The sequence below is a fragment of the Octopus sinensis genome, linkage group LG5 (genome assembly GCF_006345805.1).
Source record: "Octopus sinensis linkage group LG5, ASM634580v1, whole genome shotgun sequence".
NCBI lineage: Eukaryota > Metazoa > Mollusca > Cephalopoda > Octopoda > Octopodidae > Octopus > Octopus sinensis.
This window is the reverse complement of record NC_043001.1, coordinates 86,241,695-86,256,159: the sequence shown is the minus strand read 5'-3', so window position 1 is coordinate 86,256,159 and position 14,465 is coordinate 86,241,695. Positions and strand designations below refer to the sequence as shown.

The 14,465-nt window shown below is 36.3% G+C and overlaps 1 protein-coding gene across 1 annotated transcript in view; it reads right to left on the bottom strand.

The window, feature by feature from the left end:
- LOC115211864 (inter-alpha-trypsin inhibitor heavy chain H4-like) overlaps positions 1-11,746 on the bottom strand; it is a 241,022-nt gene extending 229,276 nt beyond the window's left edge. The window contains exon 1 of the mRNA XM_036502852.1: positions 11,530-11,746. Within this exon, the coding sequence (XP_036358745.1) occupies positions 11,530-11,607 (78 nt within the window). The 5' untranslated portion in view covers positions 11,608-11,746. The remainder of the gene's footprint in view (positions 1-11,529) is intronic.
- Between the last annotated feature and the right edge of the window lie 2,719 nt (positions 11,747-14,465).

The following is a 14,465-nucleotide window of genomic DNA, read 5'->3' as shown; positions in this document are numbered from 1 at the left end:
TGGCTTACTTAAACCGAAAATACCAACAAAAGAGCGATACATGGGTACACACCTCGCAAGCTAGAGGGCAACAACAGCATTGATAAAAAGAGTAGCCTCTCCTGGACCTGCAATAGATACATTACATCCCACCTAGAAGGATATGCCTTCGCTGGCCATGAACAGAATATAGGTACTAAATCCCTTATAAACGAGAGAGACAAATATACCATCAAACCTTCACATTGTGATAAAAAATGTCGACTCTGCTGTTCTAGGGTGAAAGATATCGCTCACATCATCATCAGATACCCCAAAATATCTACAACCTACCATCTGAGGTATGTTATAGTTGCAAAGAATATTTACAATATTAACCGTAAGAAGGACAGCCCATGTCAGTACCAGAAGGTATTCGCCAAATCCAGTCTGTCATTGGCACAGGGAAGATTAGTAAGATATTCCAAAAGGTTTCCTTCTAAAATTAGATGTGAATAGATGTATACACTTGGCTGTATACATCGACAGTTCAAACAACACACACACTCCACGACATAGTTGTACACACCGGAAAATCTCTTAATACGCTTTGTCGCTTTGTCAGCGATCGGTTTGAACTTTCACAAAACTACCTTAAATTACACTCAAAGAAAAATCATACATACATACAAGTGTGTGTGTGTGTGTGTATGTATGTAAGTACGTATGTATGTATGCATGTATGTATGCATAACATTTAATTGGGTGAAGTTACAAACTGACTCAACGTCCAAGAGTTTCACCATGGTACTTTTGCGTCAATGTATGTGCGTCTCTCTATGTATATATTTATATTGTGTGTGTATGTGTGTATGTGTGCATATATGCATGTATATATGTGCATGTGAATGTGCTCGTGCATATTGAGAAATTGTGTATAAACAATCAGAAAGATTGTTTATAAAAAATGTGTAAATGCTACAATAATGCTCAAGGGAAATTGCTTTGCCGTTTCAAATTACACATACGATCGAATATATGTGTATGTTGTGTGTCTGTCTGTATCTGTTTGTATCTGTGTGTCTGTGTGTATGTACATATGTGTGTGTACATTTATGTATGTGTGCGTAAGTATATACGTTTGTGTCTTTGGAGTGTTGTTTAAAGGGAGAAAGAAAGTGAAAAAAAAAAACAAAAAGATAGGAAGACAGACAGAAGGACAAAGAGAGAAAGAAAGAAAATATGGTCGAAATACCGAAAAGCATTTTCCCCTGCGTGTTAACGATTCTGCGAGCTCACCGACACACCAAATGCATTAATATTGGTTTCAAATTTCGTCAAAAGGCTATGGGGTAATTCTATTACATCGACCACTGTGCTCTGCTCGTATATATTTCATTAATCGCGATTGGATGAAAAGTTGGTCTTAAATTTTGTCAAAAGGCTATGGGGTAATTCTATTACATCAACCACTGTGCTCTGCTCGTATATATTTCATTAATCGCGATTGGATGAAAGGTAAAGTCGACCTCGTTGACATTTTCACTCAGAACAAGAAGACGGACAAAAATGCTGCTAAGCAATTTTTCCTAGGGTGATAACGTTTCAACCAGATGTTAGTATTAAATAACATTAAGTTGATGAGCTGGCAAAATCGTTAGCATGCCGGGCAACATGTTTGTTTCTTTCCTTCTTTCTTTGTTTCTTTTCTACTTTTTTTCTCCTCTAACCAAGCCTTCCAAACCTCACCACACACACATATACTTGCGCAATGCAAGTATACGTACATATATACACGGATGCCAGCGCGAAAATAAAAAGTGCCACCCTCATCCGTGTAGATTACACTGATCGAAAAAAAAAACCGAGGAACAGCGACTTTTCTTCATGATGCTTTTGCAATGGATACCAAGGACATATTTTTTCAGTGGCTATTGTGAATCCATATCAATATTGGCCCAGTGGTTAGGGCAGCGGACTCGCGGTCGGAGAATCGCGGTTTCGATTCCCAGACCGGGCGTTGTGTGTGTTTATGGAGCGAAAACACCTAAAACTCCATGAGGCTCCGACAGGGGGTGGTGGCGACCCCTGTTGTACTCTTTCGCCCCAACTTTCTCTCATTCTTTCTTTGTTTCTTGAGTATCGCTGCGATGGACTGGCGTCCCGTCCAGCTGGGGGGAACACATACGCCATAGCAACCGGGAAACCGGGCCGATGAGCCTGGCAAGGCTTGAAAAGGGTGTATAAATACATAAAAATCCTTATCCAACAAGGTTAATTACATTATTATTTTTTTTGGTCTCTATAAACCCATTTACAGTGATTTGAATAGTGCTTCAACAAAATGAAGTTCTTTCTTCAAAAATACAACTCCAAGAACATATTGGTGATGGGCGATTTTAACTTCCCTTATGTAAACTGGCTGATGAAAGGGCAAAAATAATGTCAAAACCAATGGCAAATACAAACATTATCCATATTTTATCTTCGTTCTCATTGTTTGATTGCATCCAACGTCTCGGATGCGAAACGTAACAAAAATCAGTCCTGGCAAATATTTCTATAGAATATCTGTATAGATAACCTTAACAAGGGATGTTGCTAACGTAGTAGAATACGGTGTTGGCTTATAGAAATATTTAATATACTTTATAGTATATTATGGTTGCATAGCGAAATACCGCGTCTCTACAAGCCATTAATACATATGTATGTATACACACACATACAGAGAAACACACATATATAAAAAGTCGATGTTCAAATGGTAATATATATCCCTATTTCGCAAATATCTAATTTATCAGTCGATTAAGTTTCTAACATATCATTGTATAAGTTACGAAAGTAAAGCCATTTTATTTTATTCGTGGTCGTCTATATTTTAAGAAATAAAACTCTTTATTTTGCTTAAACGAAGCAATATCTACATAGTCACAAAATCCTTAAAAAATGTACTTTTAATAGTTTCATTTTTTTTTGTAACACGATTCTTATGATTTATTACTGAAGATTTGGAGTATAGATATCTAATTTCAATTCAGTCATGGATATCGTTTTTAACACAACTATCACGTAGAATGTAATGATACCCCAATACCTACAGAATATACATATATATGCATATATATATATATATATATATATATATATATATGTATGTGTGTGTATATATATATATATATATATATATATATATATATATATATATATATATATGTATATATATATATGTATATATATATGTATATATATATATATGCATATATATAAATATATATTACTATATATATATATATATGTGTGTGTGTTAGTATAACACCTATGCAAATTCTATAAACAAACCTTTCATAGAAATATTCTCATGAATTGAACAGCAACTGCTAGCCGCCCTGACCACTCAAAACACAACAATCAAGGCACTCCCAAATTCTCTCCCCTCCTCCTCCTCCTCCTCCTTCTCCTTCTTCTTCTTCTTCTTCTTCTTCTTTTTCTTTTCTTCTTCTTCTTCTTCTTCTTCTTCTTCTTCTTTTTCTTCCCTACCAAGAATTCACAACGACCTCGAACCCACAAGTGTAAATAAGAGTACAGAGAAAGGCAGAAACAAGGAAAATGCCACTTATATTTGAACACTATACAAATATTCTTTTGAAAAAAACTTTTCTTTTAATTTTTCTAAATTTAATTATTTAATCGTTACAGTTGAAAAGGTCTCAAATGACTGAAACCGGTACTGAAATGTTCTTTATAAAAATATTTTAACATTTTCTATCTTGACTTCTTTTTTCATATATATATATATATATATATATATATATATATATATATATATAAATTGATCAAAATAAAAACATGATGCCAAGGATTCAGCGGTACATATGTTTCGGGCCTTTATTTGACAGATTTATAACAATGCATAATGTATGTCTGTGGCCTTCTTCAGCCGCGCACAACAGCTTCCACAAGGACATGTGTTACATCAAAAATTCTTGGTTGGGGATGCAAATCCTCTCATTCGCGTACGACATAATGCGGCAACAGCATAGAATTGAAGCGTCCATCTCTTTCTTCTCTCAATGTAGAATGAGGAAATTTGGATGTTGAAGTAATGTAAATAAATAAATACATATATAGACGTGAAGATGGAGGGGCGAGAATTCAGGACGAGGGATAAAAAATGTATAAAAAGTGTAAGTATAGAAAAATATAAAGATATAAAGGGATATAAGGAGATGTAAAGGGGATATAAAGAAATATAAAGAAATATAAATGAATGTAAAGGCATAAGGTTATAAAGTAAAAATAGAAATAGAAATAAAAGTAAAAAGTAAAAAAATAAAAATAGGAATAAACATGATAAAAATGTAAAAAAATATAAAGATAAGGGATGTATAGAGGTTACGGACCAAACATGGTGGTCAGGAGATTGATAAAATTTAGTTGTAGAAGTTTTGGGTGTCAATAAATCAACAGGGTCGTCTGGGGACCTAGTGTGTTGTAAATCAGAGCTGTTGAGCGTTTAATCTAGTTCTATGAATTAATTGGTCATCTTGTACATACGTACCATCATGGATACATACACCCATATACACGCGCACATATACGCGCGCATACACGGCTCCAAGCCTATAAGCATACACACGCACTCACGTGTAAACATGTACATAAACACACATACACCCACACGCACGCGCGTATATATACATACATACAACAGAATATCCGCAAATATACACGGACATTATACGTGTACACACCCATATATACATACGTGCGTCCATCCTTACATACACATACACATATGCCCACGCTTCCAGGTTTAGATATAAGATATTAAAGGATGTATATAAGAAAGTATGTAAAGAATCACGCACTCACGTCTACACGTGCACGCACACACGGCTGTGTGTCCATATGTGCGTGCACATATACACTCACATACACACACAGAGACATACGCGCATATGGGTATAGCTATAAGATATTAAAAGATGTATACAAATAGGTGTAAACATATGAATATAAGAAAACATGTAAAAAAATGTAAAGAAATACGGGGTATGCACATCCAGACGTAGATGTTTACTCGTACATATGTACACATATGTATACGTATACATACGTACACGGACGCTCGTATAATCATAAAGCGGATCCATAGGTAAGTAAATAAGGGATAAGCAAAAAAATAGACATATATAGATATATAAAGCGATAAGTTAGGGGTAAGAATGAGGGTAAGAGTAAAAATTAGAAATAAAAGTAAGAAATACAGTATAAAATAAGAAATACAATGTAAAAGTTAGAAATGAAACATAAAAATTATAAAAATTATAAGAATTAAGATAAGGGATGAAAATAAAAATGAGAATAAAGGTAAAGCGAAGTAGAATAGGATAAAGCGAAATAAAAGTAAAAATAAAAATAAAATAAAATAAAAGTATAATCTGGTAAAGTTTAACATGAGATGAAGGTGGTTGAAAGTTAGAGGTGTGTGTTAAAGGTGCCCACGTAGGGGCGGGCGGGGGGAACTGAAAATTGGAAGGGTGGGATGTGGAGTTTGGCGGTGTGCGTTCAACATCCGAGTTAGAAATGTGAAAGGGTATAGATATAGGGAAATAAAGAGACTATATAGGAAGGATATGGGTGTAGGAGAAGAAATATGTAGGGAAAAAAAGACATATATGGGAGACAAAATGTGTATATATAGGAGGAAAATGCAGGGAAACATATATGCACATACACACACACACACACACACACACACACACACACACACACACATATATGTATATATATACATATACATACACATATGTGCACATACATATATATACGCACACACATACACATATACACGCACATATAGGAAAGCGGGATGTGCTGGAGCCGACAGGTTGCACCGGGTGGGAGGAAATTGCATGGGGGAGTTGGTATAATAACCTAAGCTTTGTAGTATTTGAAAGTATTAATAAGTTTGTGTATACAGGATGGTTTGAACTCTGACCTTTTGTTAATAAGATTGTGTTTGTCTTTGAATTTCAAGATGTTCAGGAGTTCTACACAACATAGTTGGCATCCTGCTCTATTATTTAAATAAGGTGCAGCTGATCCGATGATGGACCACCTGAGTTTGAAGCCTATGCATTTGTCTTTTAATTCCCAAATTTTTTTAGAAAGGGAGGTGCTGTTAGCCTTATGTCTATGTTTCAGCGAGGACCGGTGGTTGTAGTATCTGGATTTCCAGGAGGTTGAGCAACCTATGTAGGTGAGTGTGTTAAACTGGGTACTCACCTCACATGAATATATTACGTTTTTCGCCCTACATGCGCCTTGTAGCGGACACTCGGATGTACATATGCAGTTGCAGTGCATTGCATGAGGACAGACTTAAGAAATGTTTCAGCATTTTAACTACACGCGTGCTGCTGGCGATTTGTTTTTCTTCTTTGGACTTTCACTTTTTCTTTTCCGACGAAGAGCTATGCTCGAAGCGTCAAACACACTCTTTTTTTACCGAGCGTCATGCTAATAATACATTTCGTATGCACGTCGACATGTTGTCCGTTTTTATTCGATTAATTGAATTGTTTCTTTATTTGAATTGACTATATGTGTGTGTGTGCGTGTACGTGCGCGCGTGTGTATATGTTGCTGTGTGGTAAGTAGCTAGGAGCAGGAGTAGCTGTGTGGTAAGTAGCTTGCTTACCAGCCACATCGTTCCGGGTTCAGTCCCACTGCGTGGCACCTTGGGCAAGTGTCTTCTACTATAGCCTCGGGCCGACCAAAGCCTTGTGAGTGGATTTGGTAGACGGAAACTGAAAGAAGCCCGTTCTATATATATATATGTATATATATGTGTCTGTGTTTGTGTGTCTGTGTTTGTCCCCCCAATATCGCTTGACAACCGATGCTGATGCGTTTACGTCCCCGTAACATAGCCGTTCGGCAAAAAGAGACCGATAGAATAAGTACTAGTCTTACAAAGAATAAGTTCTGGGTTCGATTTCCTCGACTAAAGGCGGTGTTCCAGCATGGCCGCAGTCAAATGACTGAAACAAGTAAAGGAGTAAAGGAGTATATATATATATATATATATATATATATATATATACGAGGAACGTTCAAAAGTATGTAACTTTGTATTTTTCCCGCCGAAAGTAATGCATACATACACACATACACATAAGTACACACACATATTTAGGGTACTTCGAAAACGTAAACACATTTTTAACAACTGGTAACTGAATTTTTATTTCTGTTTACACTTAACCCATTACAAACAAAAAAAAAATAAAAAGTGTCAGACTAAGCATGGAACGAAGGAAATTTATCCATAAGGGCTACTGAAAGTTTCAAAACACCGCCGAAGTTCGAAAACAGTTGGGGGGGAGGGTGTTTCAAACACCTACTGTCATTTGAATTACAAATAAATTTCTGAAAGATGGAATTAATCATTATGTCCTCAAGAAAAATCCCGGAAGACGCGCACATCCATCTCCGAGCAGTCAAAATAAGAAATGGCACTAGAAACGTATTGCCAGAGCTTAAGAAATCGGTGCATCACGCGTGGAGTGAGATATAATTTCATAATCAAACATCCATTATATTCTGAAGCACTGTCACTGAAAACGCTACACCACAAGCGTAGTTTATGTTCTCAATGAAGATGATCTGAACCGAAGAATGCTATTTTGTGAGAAGTACCTTGTAAGATGTGTAGATGTTCATTTTTCGATAAAGATTGTTTCGAGCAATGATGTTATATTTACATTAATTACTGTAAATGTAACTCTTTATTATTTAGTTATGAGTCCTTAACTTTGCTTAAACGAAGCAATATCTACATTGTCACAAAATCCTTAAAAATTGTACTTTTCAGTTTAATTTTTGTTTTGTAACACGAGTTTTATGATTTATTACTAAAGGTTTGGAGTATAGAAATCTAATTTCAATTCAGTCATGGATATTGTTTTTAACACAAATATCACATGATGACCATAACTAGTGGGGATCAAATAATCATATTACGAAGGAAAATCATGCTACCAGAATTTATAATATAGAGTGGTTTATTACCCACTTCTTTGAGGTTTGTGTCACAATCTTTCGTGTCATTCTTTGAAGAGAGTTTTGAATAAAAGGAGTTTGTTTGCAGCAGTATGTGCCATAGTAGTGTAAGAGCCTAGTTTGATGAGGTTTTTCCGAATAGGTAAATTGGAGGAAGAGCTTCATTTGAATATCTCCCGCGTTCACCGGACCTCATAACACTGAACTGTTTTTTATGGATACTGAAAGACAAAATTTAGGGTACAGATACTTAAAAACAAAATTTTGGGCACAGAACCAGAGACGTCCGACGAATTGACACCAGCCGTTGAACGAAAGGGTTTCTTCATGTTTGTGATAACATTTCTTCGCTTTATCAGCAGTGCTTGAAAACAGAAAGATCATCAAATCGAAAACCGACATTCATGAAAAAAAGTAAATTCTGTCCTGCAGATCCTATTAAATTTTGAAAATGTAACGTATTTTAATAAACACTACCTTTATAATCATTCAATGTATGTAGACATTTTTGGTACCACCTCTCTCTCGCCCCATACACACATACGCACGCACACATATACACATACATATTCTTATTTGTTCATTTGTCGTTGTCCACGATGACCAAGGACATCACATGGGTGAAGAAGACGGGGCACGGTGATTCCGGCTATGGCCAATCACTCCAATGCATGCTCGGAAAGCTCTGCTGCAGGTCAGACATTGGTGATCTGCTGGGATTGAAGGTGAGCAGTTGACCCTGGACTTGCGCATTTCGCGTTTTTTTTGTGCTCCTGCAATTCTGTTCTCTTGGTTTGCAGTTGGTTCATCTTCACCAGGCTGTGAGGCTTTGAGTATATCTTTGAAGCGCTTTTTCTGTCTACCTTGCATGCTCTTACCTTCTAGATATACGCTGTAAAACAATCTGTTAAGGAGTTGTGTGTCAGGCGATTCAACAAGTTTGCCTGCCCACTTGACTTGCGTTCTCCTCAGCATCATGTAGATACGTGACTGATCAGCTCGAGAGATGTCCATATCTGGGACCTTGTCTTTCCAGGTAATTTTCAACAGCTTTGTAAGACAGTTCATGTGGAAGTAGTTTAGGTTTTTGGTGTGGCGTTCATAAACCGTCCAAGTCTCGCAGGCATCATAGAATGATGATGATAATGGTGGTGGTGGGTGGGGCTGGTGGTTGTAATGGAGGTTATAAAAACAATTTGTGAAACAATCTGTTGTGAGAAGAAAACCTGATCTTTTAAAAATAATTTGTTTTATCAAAACAACAAACCATATTTCCACACAAAATATTGTTATTAATATTGTGTTATAATACACTCTTGAGTAACTCGATCATACATCAAAGCTGGAGATCGTAGCAGAAATCAAATCAGTACATGTACCACACGTTAAATAGAACGAGATGTGATGTTCATGGCTGGAACGCCTTTTATCATCAATCTGTCAACAAGTGTGTTTAAACAACAAATGGTGTTATTACAACAAGAAAGAATGGTGATCCTAATTTAATTCGAGTTTGATGGAACTTAAATAAAAAGAACAAATTATATGAAGTTATATTTCAGAAAACAAGAAGAATATACAAATAATTGTAAATATCGTGAGAAAACATAATAAAAGAAATAAACACTAAATTTTCTGTTGAATTTTATCTCAACTACACTATGACGATAGAATAGCCAGAGAATTGTTTGGAAGAACGATTAGTGATATTCGCAGCCGGTACTTTTTCAAGTACAACAGATCTACCGATGAAAAGTATAGTCCGAGCGTCAATGACGCCAGAGGTCTGCCCCGCAATTGGCGCAAAAAGAATTCTGTCCGTCTTCTGTCACTCTGTAGTAGCACCAGGGTTTAAGGAAATAACTTGGAACTGAAGAATGTGTCACAACAGGTAGCTTTCAGATCAACAACTATTCCCTACCCTTTAAAACGAATCGTCTTGACTGTATGCTTGTCATCAGTGTGGTCGAAGTCAAAAAGTTCCAGTTGTGACGAGGAAAAAAAAATTGTCGTCGACGTTCCTTTTAATTACATCTTTCAGTGTGAAATGATGAACGAGAAACGTCCTGCACTGCATCGACAAGAAAGCGAGTGCAGTTTGAATTCCTTCGTAGTATATCCATAGTAACATCTGTAATGTTTACACTGAGAAAACTAGGTGCAAAATAGCTTTAATGTGTGTACACTTATCAACGAACAGGGTGTCGGTCGACAAATATGTCCCATTGAACCAGGTGCTGCAGTTTAGCCTATAAGGTAGTCCTGAAGCAGTCGCTGCTCGAGTGATTGAAGTAAACGAAATATCTGTAATAAAATATACGGACATTTTGTTTTTCACAAGATTAACCGAACGTTTTTGTAAAAAATATCAAAGAAACAATATCATTTCGTCGAGTGAAACGTTAATGCTTATGCATTGATAATTAGATTGTATTAAATTTAGTAAACGTTTGTTTTTATATTTCAAATAGAAGAATAAAAGAGTGAAACTTATAAAGAATTTTAACACGATCTTTTGTAAATGTGTATTAGAATGATTTTTCTGAAATAATCAGTATAGTACGGGAAGAATAATAGATGACATTAGGTTGCAAAATAAAAACACCCAAAGATGTATTCGCTCTCATCTATCAAAAGTAATTAACCTTGAAAGCGGAGTTACATTACACAGATATTCATGAAACAAACAATTAGTTAAATATTGCTACTATGCACAGTTGTTGAGATAAAGCGCTTATTTTCTTGCTTGTTTGGCAATGGATTCATAATCTGATATGGTTTATTCAACATTTAACTGCAAATATAAGACTGAAAAGTCGACGTTTTATAATAACAGAATATTACTAGAGCTACAATACGCGAGTTCGATTTCGGCCAATACTAACCAAAAGGTTTCCAAACTCCACTAATTATCGAAATAAAATCTGCAATAAAAATTGATAGCATAAAATGATCGGATCTATGATATTAAATAGAAAGAAGGTGGCGAGCTGGCAGAATCGTTAGCACGCTGGACAAAATGCTTAGCGGTATTTCGTCCGCCGCTGCGTTCTGAGTTCAAATTCCGCCGAGGTCGACATTGCCTTTCATCCATTCGGGGTCTATAAATTAAGTACCAGTTACGCACTGGGATCGATGTAATCGGCTTAATTCATTTGTCTGTCCTTGTTTGTCCTCTCTGTGTTTAGCCCCTTGTGGGTAGTAAAGAAATAGGTATTTCGTCTGTCTTCGTGTTCTGAGTTCAAATATCGCCGGGGTCAACTTTGTCTTTCATCATTTCGGTGTCAGTAAATTAAGTACCAGTTACGCACTGGGGTCGATATAATCGACTTAATCCGTTTGTCTGTCCTTGTTTGTCCCCTCTGTGTTTAGCCCCTTGTGTGTAGTAAAGAAATAGATATTAAATAGAAAGTCTCTCCCCTCAGAAAATACTGTAAAATTAAAAACACTAAATGATAGAAAGATTTCTTTGAAACGATTATTGTAAAATTGACTTACTTGTCTAGGTTCTCCATTGGCTGTCATCCCCAAATAAAATACAGCTCCCAACATTACAAACAACAATCGCGGGGCCATGTTGTTAGCGATTCTTTTAACTGCCTCTGTCTTCTGGTTATTCCTGTTTCAAATAATTCTTTAAGAGTTTTCAAAGCATTAAATAAATATCATAAGAGTAGACAGCTTGGTAACCAGTCAAACATTTAAAGAAAAGAAATGGTCGTCAGTGGTTATATATATGTATATATATATATATGTATTTACACGCAAATTCACTCATACGCATATATAATATATATATACGCATATATAATATATATATACATATATACATACAACATTCCTTTTAAGATCCTGTAATTAAATCTAGGTGATTCTAAATCATTTAGTGGCTGAATTCTAGCAGAATCCTTTAAGTTCACATATTGAAATACTAGCATGTATTTTAATAGGAATTATTGCGTATAATGTCTTAAGGATAGGTTTCGCAAACGAATCTATTGGGATTAGAGAAAACGCGTTGTGAAAACGTTTCAAATTATGTTTGAGAAGATATTTAAAACGAAAACACACAAACGCACACACAAACCCACACAATTACACACACATACACACACATGAATTAGAATAACGCTGTTATTTTAAATATGTTTATATACGAGGTGGTATCAAAAAGTTACAATAATAGTTTGTAGCGTGCCAACAGACGGCAACACACAGTTCCGTGCCCAGTGAGAGCTAGCGGTGACCTTCAAAAGGCAGTGTGTATCGAGTGACATCGCTGTATTCACAAGTTGTGAAATTAGCGTTTCTGTGATCACGCTTAATCTGTAGTCTGCAATTTTGTCATTGACAGAAACAAAGGTCCAACGTGAAATTTTGCGTTAACTTTGAGAAGCCTGCTACAGAGATCTTGGATATGCTTCGGCAAGTTTACGGCGACGAGGCAATGAGTCATACGTAATATTTTGAGTGGAACGGACGCTTCAAAAGCGGAAGAATCTCGTTGTAAAATGATGAGCGTTCTGGAAGATTTGTCACGAGTGATATCCCCAGAAATGTGGAGAAAAATTCACCGGCTTGTGCATGAGAATCGTCGGAGGACAATCAACGGCATTTCTGATGTTGTTGGTCTGTCATATGGGTCCGTATAGGTCTGTCGTATGGGTTGATGTATCTCTGCCAAGTTCGTACCCCGTTTGCTGACCACTAAGTAGAAAGTACTTGGCTTTGAAGATCTCAAAATCTCTGTCAGCGTGCTGCTAATGACCCATCCTTCATGTCGATGCTCATCCTTTTTTCTTCATCCCCTATAGTTTGCATCGAGAATTCGTCCCTCATAGCCAGACCGTGAATCGGGAATTCTATTACCACGTTTTGAAGCGTCTATGGGAGGACATTCGGCGAAAACAACCGGATCTGTGGAGCGTGAAGAATTGGATTCTTCACGACGACAATGCACTCTGCCACGAATCTCTCCTTACTTGTAAGTTTCTCGTCAAAAACAACGTGTTATCTCTTCAACACCAATCCTATTTGTCAGATTTAGCACCTGCGGACTTCCATCTCTTCCCCCAAGATTAAAATGCAGCTTAAAATCGCCGTGTTAACACTGTTGGGGAGATTCAGAGTGAAACATAGAAGGTTCTCGACTCGCTTATGGAAAACGACTGCTAGGCTGGATACCAAAATTGGAAATACTGCTGGACTGGGGTATTCCTGCGCAAGGTGACTATTTCGAAGAAGATGATATTAATACTTAGGTAAATAAGTTATTTTTTTAAAACATGACTAGAACGTTTTGATACCACCTCAAATACTTCTGTTCTAAAAACTCAGTTGAAATCTGATAGGCCCTTTTGGAACCCCCAACTTGACTGGTCAAATCGATGATTATAGTGATTATATGAAGGCCAAAGTATGCTCGAAATATATGGTGGTAAATTCTGAAGAATTATATCTCTAGGGAGGACTTGTTCTGTATAACTCTAACCAGGAATCATTTCCAAACGTTAGAGGGGACAGACAGATCATAAGCACAAAGAAACACACACACACACACACACACAGACACACACAGACACACACACACACACACACACACACACACACACACACAGACAGACACACACACACACACACATACATACACACACACACATACACAGAGCCAGTTCACTGCATTTGTAAATTCAATATTAATAATATTTGTAATTAAGACGTTACTTTGAGTTTCGCATTATCGTTTTTAGATATGCAGTATAAGCGTAATGGATTTCTAAAATACAAAAATGTTAAATGAATAAGATATTAAATATATAGGAGTTGACCTTCGAACTGTTCGAAGGTTATAATGGACACAGGTTCGTGTGTCATATAACTAGCTAGAGGCGATGGCCTTTTGGAGCTAATCAACGGCAGCTTTCGTCCTATATTTATAGACTGCCATATTAGCTTGGCGATAACTGTTAATATATATATATATATATATATATATATATATATATATACATACATATATATATATTTTCACTTTTATACATATATTTTCACTTTTTCAATATCAGTGTCAATCGACACTGGAAAAAGTATATGTATTTGTGAAGGGATCTGACTTCTCGTCGACAACCCTGATTGTCACACGCTGATGAAGGTAAACACCTTGAAACTTGGGTATGTGTGTATCATGAGTTGAAGACGGGAGGATGACTCCCCTTCACAAATACTGAGAGGACACAGATAGTGTGTCTATAGCCAGCTGGAGGAGATATCTTCCTGGGGCTACAAACTACAGTAGCATCCACCCTTATGGGTTAGCCATATTCAAATGGCAAATATGCGTCACGATATATATATATATATATATATATATATATATATATATATATATATATATATATTAATATTATTTTATAGAAGGAGCTTCTACAGGACTA